The 16,251-nt window shown below is 38.0% G+C and overlaps 1 protein-coding gene across 2 annotated transcripts in view; it reads left to right on the top strand.

Moving 5' to 3' along the window:
- Window positions 1–16,251, top strand: part of piezo2a (piezo-type mechanosensitive ion channel component 2a) — a 187,752-nt gene that overhangs the window by 33,652 nt on the left and 137,849 nt on the right. For both annotated transcript variants that reach the window (XM_089125806.1, XM_089125807.1), the window contains exon 4: window positions 4,438–4,480. In XM_089125806.1, coding sequence (XP_088981932.1) covers window positions 4,438–4,480 — 43 coding nt within the window. The remainder of the gene's footprint in view (window positions 1–4,437; window positions 4,481–16,251) is intronic.

The following is a 16,251-nucleotide window of genomic DNA, read 5'->3' on the forward strand; positions in this document are numbered from 1 at the left end:
CTTCAGGATTTAGCATTAAGCTTGTATTAGTAGGAAACCTGTAGTATTTTCGAATTAGCATGCTTTCCACCCTCATATCCCCCTGAGACGAGAGATTTATGTATTTTTTTTGTCTGGAAATCATCATTCTGAGACAAAAGGGCAGTGAATAAAAGTGCTTTAACTTGTTATTTGCTTACAGGAGTTGATATCTTGAGAGCCGAATCCCTGAATCAGTTCAATCAATTTGATTTGTGACTCACTTAAAAGAATCAGCTCAAAAGAATAATTAATTCTCAAATCTTGTTATCTGATCGATTGATTCTTTTGAGCTGATTCTTTCCAATGAGTCAGTTGATTCAGATCGGATTGATTTGGCTCTCAAGAATATAAACTGATGTTATGTGAGTTTTTTTTAGATGAACTCCTTGTTGTACTATATTTGTGAATGAACTTCTCTTATACTGATTGTAACTGAAACATTGAATATTGTGACGTTGACATATGACTGCTACACTTCAGGAAACAGACAGAAACATGAGTGTGTGTGTGTGTGTGTGTGTGATCGCTCAGCACTAAACCCTTGTTTTCTGTGGGTCAGCCGAGGCCGCGAGTGTTGATGCAGTCAGGATGAACTATATGCATTGTTCAGGAACGGCTGACCTGAGATCAGCTCTTCCTCCATTAGCCCTTATTTCCTGTGCTCTTTAATGCGTAAGAACTGACTCTAGAACAGTAGCAGGTGGTCAGGACTAGGAAACACCAGCTGTTCATGCAAAGAGCAACCGTTCTTAATATACTCAACTCGTCCATATTTAACTTCCTGAATGCTGGAACGCATCCGACAACACCAGCAGTTTACACAGACGAGGATTAAATCACACTTTAATAAAAAATACATTTTACTGCATTGATATCAAGATATCAAACCCAAGTATCAAGTAAAAATATAAAAATAAAAAAATCTACTGCGCTACAAATAACTTTATATACTATAACTATATTTATATATTTTTTTGTCATCAAATATTCTAAAGATTTATTATTTTAGTGGCTGCATGAGTTTAGATCATTCGAATATTTTACAACCAAACACATTTTGTATAAATGTTTAACAGTTGTGTATTTCAATGCAACATAACATGTAAATGAATAACATTATATTACATTAAAATAGTTTAAATAGTTTTTATTGAATTATTAACAATATGCATTTGTTTTTTCTCATATTTGTGACTTTATATCTCACTGACTGAATTAATGTCACCATTATGACTACATTTAACATAACTTATAATTATATTTCTTATTTTAAGCTTTATCTCACAATTGTCTTTTTATTTTTTACTCTGTAATGAAACCTGGATCACATTAATAAGCTTGCTTTATTTTTCCTTTTATGGTGTAAAAATATAATATAATATAAAATAATATTGGCTAATATAAAATAATATTGGCTAATATAATATAATATAATATAATATAATATAATATAATATAATATAATATAATATAATATAATATAATATAATATAATATAATATAATATAATATAATAATATATAATATAATAATATAACATAACATAATATTATATATTATTACAATATAATACAACATAATATATAATTTACCATAATATATAACATTATAACATAATAAAATATAATAAAAACAAATATAGATATTAATTATTTATTTTATATATATTTATACATTTTGAAGTGTTTCTTGAATACTTGTGTGTGTGACGGAGTAGAAGGACACCTTCTGTCATTATCACTGGTGTCGTCCTCACGTTTGCTGTGTGTGTGTGTGTGTGTGATATCAGGCCTGAGAACGAGCTCGCTTCAGTGTGTCCCAAAGATCGGCTTCCTCAGGACGAGACCTAAAAATACTCCACTTCATCACACACTTTCTTTCTAACAAAGACTGTGTAAACCTGTGTTTCCTCAGGGTCAACGAGCTCCATCTGTTCATCGCTGAGGGAGTCACCTCCTCCACAAAACAATACAGTTCAACAGCAAATCCGTTCGGCAAAGACGCATTCAATGGATAACATTAAAGACATTCATAATAATCTCTCCGAGAGTTTTCATGATTGAACTTTCTATTCATCAAAGAATCCTGAAAAATAAAATGTATGCCGGTTTCCACACAAATATGAAGCTGTGTTCAACACTGATAATAATCATAAATGTGTGTCGATCATTAGATCCTCATGAGTGATTTCTGAAGGGTCATGTGACACTGAAGACGATGATAAATTCAGCTTTGATCACAGGAATAAATTACACTTTCCTATATATTCACACAGAAAACTGATGATTTACATTAGAATAATATTTCACTGTTTTTACTGTATTTAAATAAATATTCAAATGAATGCAGCCTTGATGAGCAGAAGACACTTCTTTGCAACTGAAATGCAGACTGAAGTTCCTCTGCTCCATATCGAGATATAACATCATCTAGAGTTATGAAATATCATCTTATAGTATTATTTTTCCACAAGAGGATCTGTAAACACACCCAATGTAAGATATTTAGAGCCGAATTAAAAGAGTTATCCATGAAATTTTGTTATTTTGAGTTTAAGTTGAAAGAACGTAAGGAATGTGCTTAAATTACTATTTATTATTATTTATTGATCAAATTTAGTAATTTAAAAAAAAAATCTCCCAAAAAATTGCATTATTGGATTATAACCCGAGCAGGACAAACACGGACACTTGTGCGTCGCTCAAAACTGGACGAGTTTTTTTTTTCTTTTTTTATATCAATAAAATAATGTACTATATTTTAGTTTGATCATGTTTTTTTATTTAATATATTGTATTTTTATGGTACTAAATTAAAGGTCCCGTATTATGCCCCTTTTCACAAGATGTAAAATAAGTGATGTCCCCAGAATGTGTATGTGAAGTTTCAGCTCAAAATACCCAATAGATCATGTTTTACAGCATGTTTAAATTGTCATTTTTGGGGGCTCAGAAAAACGCGCTGTGTGAGTGAGTGCCCTTTAAATGCAAATGAGCTGCTGCTGCTGCCGGCACAGGGGGCGGAGCTTCACGAGCTCGCGCTCAGTCTCTCAGGACAAGTTCACCTCACGGAATGATGTTAATAATATCAGAAACTCTCAGTAACGGCGTTCATTTCCAGTCGGGCAATAATGCCTACAGAGTCAGAGTGCTGTATAGAGATGGAACAGGTATAGTTTAGTAGTTTAATTACGGTTATTATAACGTATTTGTCATCTGCTTGTATGTATCCATTTTTTATTAATAGCCTACAAGTCTGCTGTTTCGGACCAGGTCCGAAAGATGTTCAAACATATACTGATGAGTTTAATAAAGTTTATTGTACATCACACGTCAGTTTTACTTCAGAAAATCACCGTAAGAGCTGAGTAAACACAGTAAGTTATGTTAAGGGAGTTGAGGAAGGGTTCCTGTGGGCGGCGGACGTTAGTCAGAAAACTGTTCTACTGACGTCATTAAAGAAGGAAGTAGAGGGATGTAGTCCAAACGGGCCGTTCGTTGTAGGCTACTTCTGTTAAACAAAATATCTCACTTGGCATTGAACTTTGAGCTTTATAATTTTACAGATATTATTTATACTCTAACAACAACATTACACACTAACTAAAGTTTGAGACATGATGGGATCACGAAGAACGGGACCTTGAAATTAAAACTGTATTTTTAATCCATTTATTCACTTTTTTGAGAGTAGGCTGGGTTTCCCAAAAGCATCTAGAACAATTGCCACCAATGGTCTCTACGATCAACTTAGGCTTATGATGCTTTTGGGAAACACAGCCCTGAACATTAAATTTCTAACTTGTGTGGTAACTTAAAGTTTGGATTATGATTGAATAATGCACACTATATGACAGAAGACTTCTGCTCACCTTTTATTTGATCATACTGTAAAAACAGTGAAATATTATTCTAATGTAAATCATTATTTCCATGTGACTATATAGTAAAGTGTAATTTCTTCCTGTGATCAAAGCTGAATTTATCATCATTTCTCCAGTATTCAGTGTCACATGATCCTCCGGAAATCACTCTAATATGATGATCAAGAAACATTTCCGATTATTATCAGTGTTGAAAACAGTTCATATTTGTGTGGAAACTGTGTTCAAAATATACATTTGTCGTCACTTTTGATCAATTTAATGCATCCTCGCTGAATAAAATTGAATGCTAATGAGATCACGCTGAATAAGTATTAGTATTATATGGGGGAGATATAATGTTTCAGAATATTAGATAAAAGATAAATGACAACCTGTCATTTAGAGACGTTTCCCAGTCCACCAGCGATCTCTCCTGACCACCTCGAGCTTCAGCACTGCGTCACGTCGATTCCGGCAGGGATTATTACTGACTTTATTACATATTTATTGTTTATTACAGAGTTTGATCCTCCTCTTGTGTTGTTCCACAGGTTCGTCGTGGGAGAGATCCATACGACAGCTGGGGTTTGAAAGGTACGGGACGCTGTTTTCCTCAGATCGAGTGTGTGTGTGTGTGTGTGTGAGTTGGCTGCAGAAAGCGTATTGTTCGGAGTGTGTGATGTTTTCTTTGGAGGCTTTGAACCGCTTGATCACCGCCCCGGACACAAGATGATCCATCCATACAGTATAAAACTGAATATTATGAATATTGAATAACAAAAAAACATGTCTTTCTTTTTCCCCTCACATATTATATGACAGAATTATGAAAGATACTGGATAATATTTTTCATAAAAGAAGAAAAACAATACACTTGTATACACAGTATTGGTTGAAATATGAACTTTAATGACTCACTTTATCAACTAAAATGACAAAATATCTCTTTAGAGCTCCAGAGCGACTGCTATCAGTTTAGTAAAGTTTAGCTTGGTCGAGTACACTTTAACATATTCTTTAAATTAAATTAAATATTTTTTTTGACCCACTTAAGATGAATCATTTTTATATTTCATAATTCAATTGTCTTTGAGATGTGATTAAAGTGCACCGACAAGCCTTTATGGTAAACTAAAATAGACTTTAATGTAATTTCTATTGAAACTTTATGTCATACATTTAAATACATTTTTAATAACACATGTAAAATATAAAATTGCAATTTAGTACATTTAAGATTAGTATAAAATGTTAAGTTTAAATGTAATATTGAATAACACACTGTTGTTAAAATTATAATCAAGTGCTTTAGTGTGTTAGTCAACACACTCAACTTGTTTCAAAATGTAAATATATTTTGACATTATTACACTTTTTATTAAACTGACTAAAGAAACATGAACACAGTCATGATAGTTTCTCTCTTTAAGTTCACTAAAGTGGCCTTTTATTTAAATATTACGTTATCTGCAAGTACTTTTTTAAATAAAGTACACTAATAGTGCACACTCTGTCAATAGAATTAAGTGCACTTCTTTTTCACAAAGGTGCTTTGACTATTCCTCTACTTTGAGCTTCATGAATAGCACTATTTGATGTAGTTTTGAATATTATATAGTGCCTTTAGACTGGCGCTGGCCGGCTCTGGCTCGTGCGCTCGCGGCCTCATCCGCGCGGTGTGGGTGGCATCATCTATTCAAGTCCCTGTTTTCTTTTTCATCTTTGTAATCGTGTGTGTGTTCATTGTGTTCATGCACATGATCTGTCTAGCGGTGAGTGTCCGGTCTGGGAAATCAAGATGGCGTCAGTTAGGCGCTCCACACCATCATGGACTACACACACACACACACACACACACACACACACACACTAGTGTGCATTTGGTTACCATCTCTCACACATACGGATGTTTATTTAACTTTAGGATTTTTCGTAACAGAAAGGTCACATTCAAGCTGACGTTTATTTTCAAAAGCTAGTTTTCTTCTTTAACGAGGAGACAGCAGTGTCAGATAAGATCATGCTTGAGACCAATCAAGGTGAATAGAATATTTTTATTGTCTGTTAATCTGTAATTTTATCAAATTATGCAAAATGTGAGACAATAAACATGCACAATATTCCTCATTATAATAATTAATGCGCAGAATAAAGGGGCGGGGCCTGGTTGAGTTAGTTAGTAGTGTGTTAAACTGGCGGTAATGGAAAGGGGCGGGGCATTTCCCAAACACACTCGAAGCGCTCGACCAATCACAACACACTGCTTAGGCAGACCAATCAGAGCACAGTGTGCTTTTTAGGAGGAGGGGCTTCATAGAGACAAGAAGTAAACAGAGCGTTACTGACAGACTGGGAAGAGAGGAGCCGCAACAATGGAGAACATGAGGAGAATAATCAACATTCAAGCAGGAAAACCTGTTCTAGGAGAGCCTGAAACACATCAAGAGTTTGGAAAAATGCATAAAATGTCCTCTTTAAAATCACATGACCCACAGCTAAAGCAACACCCATAGGCTACATACATGTGCACATACTAATGTGTGGTGACCTGACTGTCATACGCTTGGCTAGATTTCAGGAACATCAAATCTTACAATTACACCATTAGTGATTTACAGTTTTAAACCCAGGATTTTCATTTCTTTGGCCCACTTGGCAAGAGCCTTTTGACAGATCGTGAAAACTCTGTGGAGGAGACCATCTGAACACTGCAGTCGACCCAACAGCTGGACGCGGTTAAACACGCATGTTAGTCGCGATCTGTATGATGTTATGGACAGACGTGTGTAATTTACCCGACTGTAGAGGGGAAGCAGTGTCTGGAACTCTAGCTCAAACCATATGTGTTATGATGAAGAGCCCAGAGCAGGGTATGCATCATAATGCCTTACGCAGCCCTAGTAAAGTCTGCAGTTAGATAACAAGAATCCTAAACAACATGCTTAAACACTCTGAACATCATAGCAACCGCATAGCAACACCCTGACAACCATCTTAAACACTCTAGCAACTGCACAACAACATCTTTAAACACTCTGAACACCTTAGCAACTGCATAGCAACACCCTGACAACCATCTTAAACACTCTAGCAACTGCACAACAACATCTTTAAATACTCTGAACACCTTGGCAACTGCATAGCAACACCCTGACAACCATCTTTAACACTCTAGCAACTGCACAACAACATCTTTAAACACACTGAACACCATAGCAACTGCATAGCAACACCCTGACAACCATCTTAAACACTCTAGCAACTGCACAACAACATGCTTAAACACACTGAACACCTTAGCAACTGCATAGCAACACCCTGGCAACCATCTTAAACACTTTAGCAACTGCACAACAACATGCTTAAACACACTGAACACCATAGCAACTGCATAGCAACACCCTGACAACCATCTTAAACACTCTAGCAACTGCACAACAACATGCTTAAACACACTGAACACCATAGCAACTGCATAGCAACACCCTGACAACCATCTTAAACACTCTAGCAACTGCACAACAACATGCTTAAACACACTGAACACCTTAGTAACTGCATAGCAACACCCTGACAACCATCTTAAACACTCCAGCAACTGCGCAACAACATCTTTAAATACTCTGAACACCTTAGCAACTGCATAGCAACACCCTGACAACCATCTTAAACACTCTAGCAACTGCACAACAACATGCTTAAACACACTGATCACCTTAGCAACTGCATAGCAACACCCTGACAACCATCTTAAACACTCTAGCAACTTCACAACAACATCTTTAAACATTCTGAACGCCTTAGCAACTGCATAGGAACACCCTGACAACCATCTTAAGCACTCTAGCAACTGCACAACAACAAGCTTAAAGACACTGAACACCATAGCGACTGCATAGCAACACCCTGACAACCGTCTTAAACACTCTAGCAACTGCACAACAACATGCTTAAACACACTAAACACCATAGCAACTGCATAGCAACACCCTGACAACCGTCTTAAACACTCCAGCAACTGCACAACAACATGCTTAAACACACTGAACACCATAGCAACTGCATAGCAACACCCTGACAACCGTCTTAAACACTCTAGCACCTGCACAACAACATGCTTAAACACACTAAACACCATAGCAACTGCATAGCAACACCCTGACAACCGTCTTAAACACTCTAGCAACTGCACAACAACATGCTTAAACACACTAAACACCATAGCAACTGCATAGCAACACCCTGACAACCGTCTTAAACACTCCAGCAACTGCACAACAACATGCTTAAACACACTGAACACCATAGCAACTGCATAGCAACACCCTGACAACCGTCTTAAACACTCTAGCACCTGCACAACAACATGCTTAAACACACTAAACACCATAGCAACTGCATAGCAACACCCTGACAACCGTCTTAAACACTCTAGCACCTGCACAACAACATGCTTAAACACACTGAACAGCATCGTCAAGGCAAGTTTTTGAAGAGGTAAGGTCCTGGTTTTTAGGTCATGTGACCCTCAAAAAGCACAGCTTCAGTTGGGCTGAAAAGTCTGAACATAATGAATATAAAAGAAATATTATTAAAGAAAGGTATGTGGAGCTACTGTAACGGGATGTTGGCTCAGACAGTGGAGAGGGAATAACACGAGTAATCAGAAACATGTGCGCTGAACTTCACGAAGAGGCCTTTGTTTGCTTTATCATATCAACATTTCATTTCTTGTGCCGAGTTCTGTGCACTATTGTTTTACTAGTTTCCTTCAAATTTACATTTTGAGATTTACAAGCAAGTTTTCTAACCCAAACACGGCTCTGTTTAGTCTAGCGTCTGCGATTTCTAAGAAACACCAACAATTTCGATATCCTCCGTCTACCCATGCCTGATCTTCTCATCGTTTACCAGTATAGATCATTGTTCATGTGACGTCCTCTGATAAACCATATCAGGTCACACTTCCACACACAACTTCCTCCAGTAATCCGTCATTAACGTGTCAGAATGACCCGTTGAGTGTTTTCTATGTAAATTGGACTCGCATAAATCGTGTGTTTTTCTTGAACGTGTGTGTTAAAACACAAGGGAGATCTGAACAGGCGCTTCATTATGGGTCCTGAATCGCAGCTCTGACTCGTGTTGCTCTTGGACAGCGGAGAAGCGTCTCTTCCCAGCATGCACTGCGTCTCTTCCCAACATACACTGCGTCTCTTCCCAGCATGCACTGCATCTCTTCAGCATGCACCACGTCTCTTCCCAGCATGCACCACGTCTCTTCCCAGCATGCACTGCGTCTCTTCCCAGCATGCACTGCTCCGCCATCGGGTATCACTGTTATGTTCCATACAAACAACTGTAAGACCTTACAGTAAGGTTAATTAGTAAACATGAGTTAACAACATGAACTAATAATGAACAATAGTTCTTGAACATTATTAAAATCATATTCGTTAACATTAGTTAATGCACTGTGAACTAACATGAACACACAATGAACAGCTGGATTTATATTATCTAATATTGCTGTAACACTTTATTGTACAGTGTCCTTGTTACATGTGTTACATGTACTTATCATATTAATAACAGTAAACTATGCATAATCACATGCAACTAACCCTCAACCAAACCCTAACCCTATAATAGTACATGTAGTTTATTAATATTACTCACTACTTAAATAATGGCTTTAAAATAAAATTAAACTCTAATATTTACAAAAATTCAAAAATATTTTAACAAATGTTTCACTCATTATTATATCATGTTAGTTAATACTAATGTTAACTAATGAACCTTATTGTAAAGTGTTTCTCAAATAATTAGTGGGGTTCAGGGATTTCATTAGGAAGATGTGTGTGTGTGTGTGTGTGTGATGGCCAGGTTTAGGGGTCGAGTAAGTGTGTGTGTGTGTGTGTGTTTCTGTGATGGGCAGGTTTAGGGGTCTGGTTAGTGTGTGTGTCTGTTTGTGTGTTTCTGTGTGTGTTTGTGTGTGTGTGATGGGTAGGTTTAGGGGTCGGGTTGGTGTGTGTGTGCGTGTTTGTGTGTGTGTGATGGGCAGGTTTAGGGGTCGGGTTAGTGTGTGTGTCTGTTTTTGTGTTTCTGTGTGTGTTTGTGTGTGTGTGATGGGCAGGTTTAGTGGTCGGGTTGGTGTGTGTGTGCGTGTTTGTGTGTGTGTGATGGGCAGGTTTAGTGGTCGGGTTGGTGTGTGTGTGCGTGTTTGTGTGTGTGTGATGGGCAGGTTTAGGGGTCGGGTTAGTGTGTGTGTCTGTTTTTGTGTTTCTGTGTGTGTGTGTGTGTGTGTGTGTGTGATGGGTAGGTTTAGGGGTCGAGTTAGTGTGTGTGTGTGTGTGTTCATGTTGACTAACCTCGCTCGAGTTTATCAGCCATCAAGCGGTCTTTGACAGGGCGAAGCGAGCATGACTCAGAGGAGTGTGTGTGATTCATGGCTTCCACTTCTGGCTCTCTCTGTCCTCACTCTCGCCGACTCGCTCAGCAAACACAAAGGTCAAATGATTGTGTGTTTGAGCAGGATGAAGCACACACTCGTCTTCACTGCTTTACACATCAGTAACGCTGCGCTTCTCAAGAGCATCGTGAGCCAGTGCTGTCAGTAACTCTGTTTATAAACTCTACACTGTTTTAAAGCTGTTAAAGGGTTAGTTCACCCAAAAATGAAAATTAAGTCATTAATTACTCACCCCCATGCTGTACCAACCCCGTGAGACCTTCGTTCGTCTTCGGAACACAAATGAAGATATTTTTGATTGAATAAGAGCCAAATCACTACCACATTGGCTCCTAAGGGACTGCCTCTTGACGGCCCAAAAAGTCAATGAAGAAAATGTTTAAATATCCCATGTGACTACCGTGGCTCAACTATATGTTTATCAAGCGACGCGAATACTTTTTGTGCGAAAAAACAAACAAAAATAACGAGTTTATTCGACTATTTCTTTTCTTCCTTGTAGGCCAGAACGAGACTTCCTTAGATTTCCACGACGCATGCGCGAGATTTGCGATCTGAAGTAGTGTAAGCTGGTGTGAGCAGATCGCAAATCTCGCGCATGCGTCGTGGAAATCTAAGGAAGTCTCGTTCTGGCCTACAAGGAAGAAAAGAAATAGTCGAATAAACTCGTTATTTTTGTTTGTTTTTTCGCACAAAAAGTATTCGCGTCGCTTGATAAACATATAGTTGAGCCACGGTAGTCACTTGGGATATTTAAACATTTTCTTCATTGACTTTCTGGGCCGTCAAGAGGCAGTCCCTTAGGAGCCAATGTGGTAGTTATACAGCTCTCAAATTTAATCAAAAATATCTTCATTTGTGTTCCGAAGACGAACGAAGGTCTTACGGGGTTGGTACAGCATGGGGGTGAGTAATTAATGACTTAATTTTCATTTTTGGGTGAACTAACCCTTTAAGTGTAGTTTGTACAGTATAAAAACCATTACGCCTGTGGAGAGTCCCCACAAAGATAGTGGACCAGACGTGTGTGTGTGTCAGGTTGAGGGATCTTGTGTTGAGTTTTTAAGTAAACACATTTGCAGCTCCAGCAGGACGTCTGGTTGGCGAGTAATTCAATCTGATCTCCGTAACGGTGACGTGTGTCATCAGCTCTTCTCCGCAGTGTGTGTGTGTGTGTGTGTGTGATTCATCACTACGCTGTTCACAGAAGCCACCGCGCTCTGGCTTTTTACCGTAACAGAGCGTTGACTCTCCAGCTCTGGAATACGGTAAACTCTGCGATGATGCCGTTAACCCAAACTGACCTGTAAAGTTGTTGACGAATCTCTTCATCCGCCCGGACGACTAGAAGCGCTTTAGTTTCGGTGTCGCTCCAGTTTAAAGACATTTGTAAACAGTGCTGAGCAAAAGCGTCATGATGTCATGAACCCAAATCACTTCTTACGTCAGCGCGTTCGAGGCTGACGGTGTTCTGTCACTCGAAACAAACACACACACACACACATAAACATAATTCCTGATGTCTTCTCCAGTTTATTCTCTGTAAGACTTTACAAAGTTCATTAGTAAGTTATTCTATAACTAAAATGAATGAGTGATACATTAGTTACAGTGTTTATTAATCTTTGTTAATATAAATGCAGCTGTTCGTTGTGTGTTCATGTTCACAGTGCATTAACTAATGCTAGGGGTGGCACGGTTCACGAAACCGACGGTTCGGTTTGTATCACGGTTTTAGTGTCACGGTTTTCGGTTCTGTACGGTTCTTGTTATTTTTTTTCTTTTAATCTTTAACACTCCAGAAATGTACTTCAGCATGTGATATATAGCTTAATTATCCACACTTTAGGATACAGTATAAAAAAATGATATTCATGCAATCATGCACAAACTGAATTTGACTCTTTGACTTTAAGCACATTTTGGGACTATCTCAGAGGAAAGCTAGGTGAGATTTTGATACAGCAAGAGAGAAGAAATTGACATGCTTTTCATTTATTTTGAAAAAAAAGGAGAATGTGTATCACTATCGCTACAAGAACTTGAGCATTTTTATCACACAAATCTTATTTACACAAAGAAATTAACTTGCATTTATCAACTGACAACTTTTGTAGCTCTTACAAAAATTCTATCTTTTAAAAGAAAAAAAGAGGAACTACACTGTCTTTTATAAATAAGTTAATATACATGAATACCTCATTGCCTATAATTAGGCTATAGAAATAGCAAAGGCCATAAACATAAAGTGAAACAAGTTCAACCTCAACACAAAAAACAGTATAAACAATGCTTCTATTCCCAAAAAGTGAGGGTACCTTTTTTCACTTGAAATTAAAGTGCAGGATTTCGAAACATATGACTGGAGCTCTTATTTAAACATAAAGTGCCACTGTAGCGTTATATTAAAATATCATAACATGAAATCCAAAATGTTCCCACACACCAGACTTATACCATAGACTTATAGGACGCTCGCGCTTCCTCCAACTCCCTCATCTCTCCCACTTGCCATTTCTCCGCGTGCCGTGACCTGCAGCGCTCCATACTCCACTTTTACTGGATTGTTTACTAACTTGAACCGGCATACAGAGCGATCGGTAATGACATCAAATACCGCGAAAGTGAGTGACGGAGCCGTCGTTCCCGCTCTAGTTTGATGTTATTCACCGGTCGCTCTGTGCAGCGCCGGTCCAAGTTGAACAAGCTTATGTCGTGCGAAAAGAAAACAAACGTGACATACGGGCTACATTGCGCATGCGTCGAACCGTGAGACGCACACACGTTCCGAACCAAGACAAGCGAACCGAACGGTTCGGGTGTTTTTTCATGTACCGTGCGCACCCTTAACTAATGCTAATAAATACAACTTTAGATTTTAATAACGTATTAGTATTAGAGCCCGACCGATAAAGGATTTTGAAGGCTGATACCGATACAAATATTTGTTGGTTTTAAAATCCGATATTCCGATATATCGGCCCATATTATTATTAATATTATTTTTATTTCAGAAACGCGCAACAAAATATTAACAGATTTCCCTAACATTAGTTATTTATAGTTAATTATGAGTTTTAACTAAAACTAGTTTTAAGTAGTTAATTAGGTAACTAGTTAAACTAGTTAACTAGTTTTAACTAGTTAAACTAGTTAACTAGTTTTAACTAGTTAACTTTAACTAGTTTAACTAGTTAACTAACTAGTTAGTTTTAACTAGTTAATGCACTGTGAACATGAACACACAACAAATGATATGATAATGCATAACTGGTTCTCTCTGGCCGACTCTGGGTGGATGTGTGTCGCGTTATACACGAGTGTTGCCAACAGGGACGGTGTAGAGCGCCCTCTGGTGGACAAACTATACAACTCCAACACTCATGACATGGTTGAAGCGTGTTTCGTCCGTTTTTATTTTATTTTTGAAATATTCATTTATCGGCATTTATATTTAGAAAACGCCTAAACGGCCGATATATCGGTCTGGCTCTAATTAGTAAATATTGAAATGAACATTTTCTAAGATTAATAAATGCTGTAGAAGTATTGTTCTTAGTTCATGTTAACTAATGAACCGTGTTGTTTTCTCCAACGTTAACAGAGATTAAATGCTGTAACAAATGCATGCACAGCGTATTGTAAAGTGTTGCCAGTTTAATTCACGATCCAGTGAATAAGAGTAGTGTGTCAGTCTCAGTTTAGTTTTAATACGCCGTATCTAATGCCCCAGAAAGACGTCGTGCCCCAGCATGCGTTTTCTGGACTCAGTAATGTCTCTGTTCAGTTTGTTTTCTAAAAGCTCCTTTGCTTCAGTTTGTTTGGACAGTTTCTTCTTGGCCGCTGTGGAAGCGGCTGATCTTTGCTCCATTTGACTGGTGTTTAAGCGCTGGATTTGGGGAAGCTAATATCTTCCATTTGGCTCGGACCTGGTGTGACGCCAACACACATTCCTCCTCTGTGTTCACAAGATGACTAACCTCACTAATCTCCGCTCGCGTTTGAGTCTCATTCAATGGCTTAATTGCTCATTGAGTTTTCTTTGACTGTGCTCTTCCCCAAAGCAGTGCCGTCTGTGGGCGTCTCTTCGGCTCACGGGTTTCTCTTTATGAGTCGCTGAGATGAAAGCGTTAGATACAGCGAGACGTCTTTACAGTGCATCTCACACTTGGGCTGTTGTCAGCGTGTCATCTGCCACTTATTACATTTACGAAGCAAACATCGCACTTCAAAGCGATTGCATGGAGGAAAGTTGCTTTGAACGCAGGCATTTTGTCGTAAATGTGCCCAAACATTTTCTTTACGGTGTTACGCAAGCAACAAGCTTACGAAATCTTTGTTTTCATGCTGACATTTTGGCAAGATACCATTATGAATATTCTCCCCTTCACTCTAAAAAATGCTGGGTTGTTTTAACCCATATGGACGAATTCAAACATTGGGTTACAAAATGTCATTTAGAAATGTAACCCAATGGCTGGGTTTGTCCATATTTGACCCAAAATTGGGTTAAAACAACCCAGCATTTTTTTATAGTGTTATCTCAGTGTTTAAAGGGTTAGTTCACCCAAAAATGAAAATTCTGTCAGTATTTACTCACCCTCATGTTGTTCCAACCCCGTAAGACCTTCGTTCATCTTCGCAACACAAATTAAGATATTTAAGATATTAAGATCGCTCCTGCATACTAGTCCATAGGCTTCTTGAGGGAATGACTCTTGCTGTCCTCGAAAAGTCATTAAAGACATCGTTAAAATAGTCCAAGTGACTACAGGGGCTCAATTTTAACTTTATCAAACGACGAGAACACTTTTAGTGCGCAAAAACAAACAAAAATAACGACTTTATTTCAGCTATTCGTTTATTTCTCCCTCTGCGCGAGTCAGGTTACTAGTTTAATAGCGTAAGCTTCTGTTATTGTACGTCACACGCATCATCACACACATGACCAGCGTCGGCCAATAGTGAGCCTACGTGTGACGTAGCTCTACGCAATCACACTACGTTAACTGACTACAGGCCCATGGAGAAGGAAGTGAATAGTTGAAATAAAGTCGTTATTTTTGTTGTTTTTTGCGCACTAAAAGTGTTCTCGTCGTTTGATAAAGTTAAGATTGAGCCCCTGTAGTCACTTGGACTATTTTAACGATGTCTTTAATGACTTTTCAAGCCTATGGACTAGTATGCAGGAGCGATCTTAATATCTTAAACATCTTAATTTGTGTTGCGAAGATGAATGAAGGTCTTACGGGGTTGAACAACATGAGGGTGAGTAAATACTGACAGAATTTTCATTTTTGGGTGAACTAACCCTTTAAAGAGGTCATATGATGCCCTTTTGGAATAGGTCTTCATTACTGAATGTTTCCCCCATATTTATAATGCCACTACACGGGTTTCAACACACTACTAACTAACTCAACCAGGCCCGTCTGCGTATTATTTTATTCTGCGTATGAATTATTTAAATGAGGAATATTGTGACGTGTTCGTTTCAGACTTTTTTTTTTCCTGGTGTCAATACACCCTAAGTCTTTCCCAGTCAATATATATAGTGTTTAATACAAGTTTGATGATTGAATTGTGTCTAATTATAACTTGAATTATATTAAAATACACATGCATTATACAGACTCGGTCACAAAGTTGTTGTTGTTTTCCAGTAATCAAGTTGCACTGAAAATATACTGAGAATTCCAGAGATTTTCCCAAACTCTGTATTCAGCACATCTGCAAAATATGTTTATTTGTGAACTATATGGTCCTCTGATCGAGCGCAGCTGAATCGGCTCTCCAACAGTAACTTAACTCTGCTGCGTAAACCTTTAAAGATCTGAAAACGAGCATCTTTACAGCTGAGAAGTGGCGTTATGAACGTGTAAGTGTGCG

The sequence above is a fragment of the Pimephales promelas genome, chromosome 22, assembly GCF_988280905.1.
Source record: "Pimephales promelas chromosome 22, fPimPro1.hap1.1, whole genome shotgun sequence".
NCBI classification, from domain to species: domain Eukaryota; kingdom Metazoa; phylum Chordata; class Actinopteri; order Cypriniformes; family Leuciscidae; genus Pimephales; species Pimephales promelas.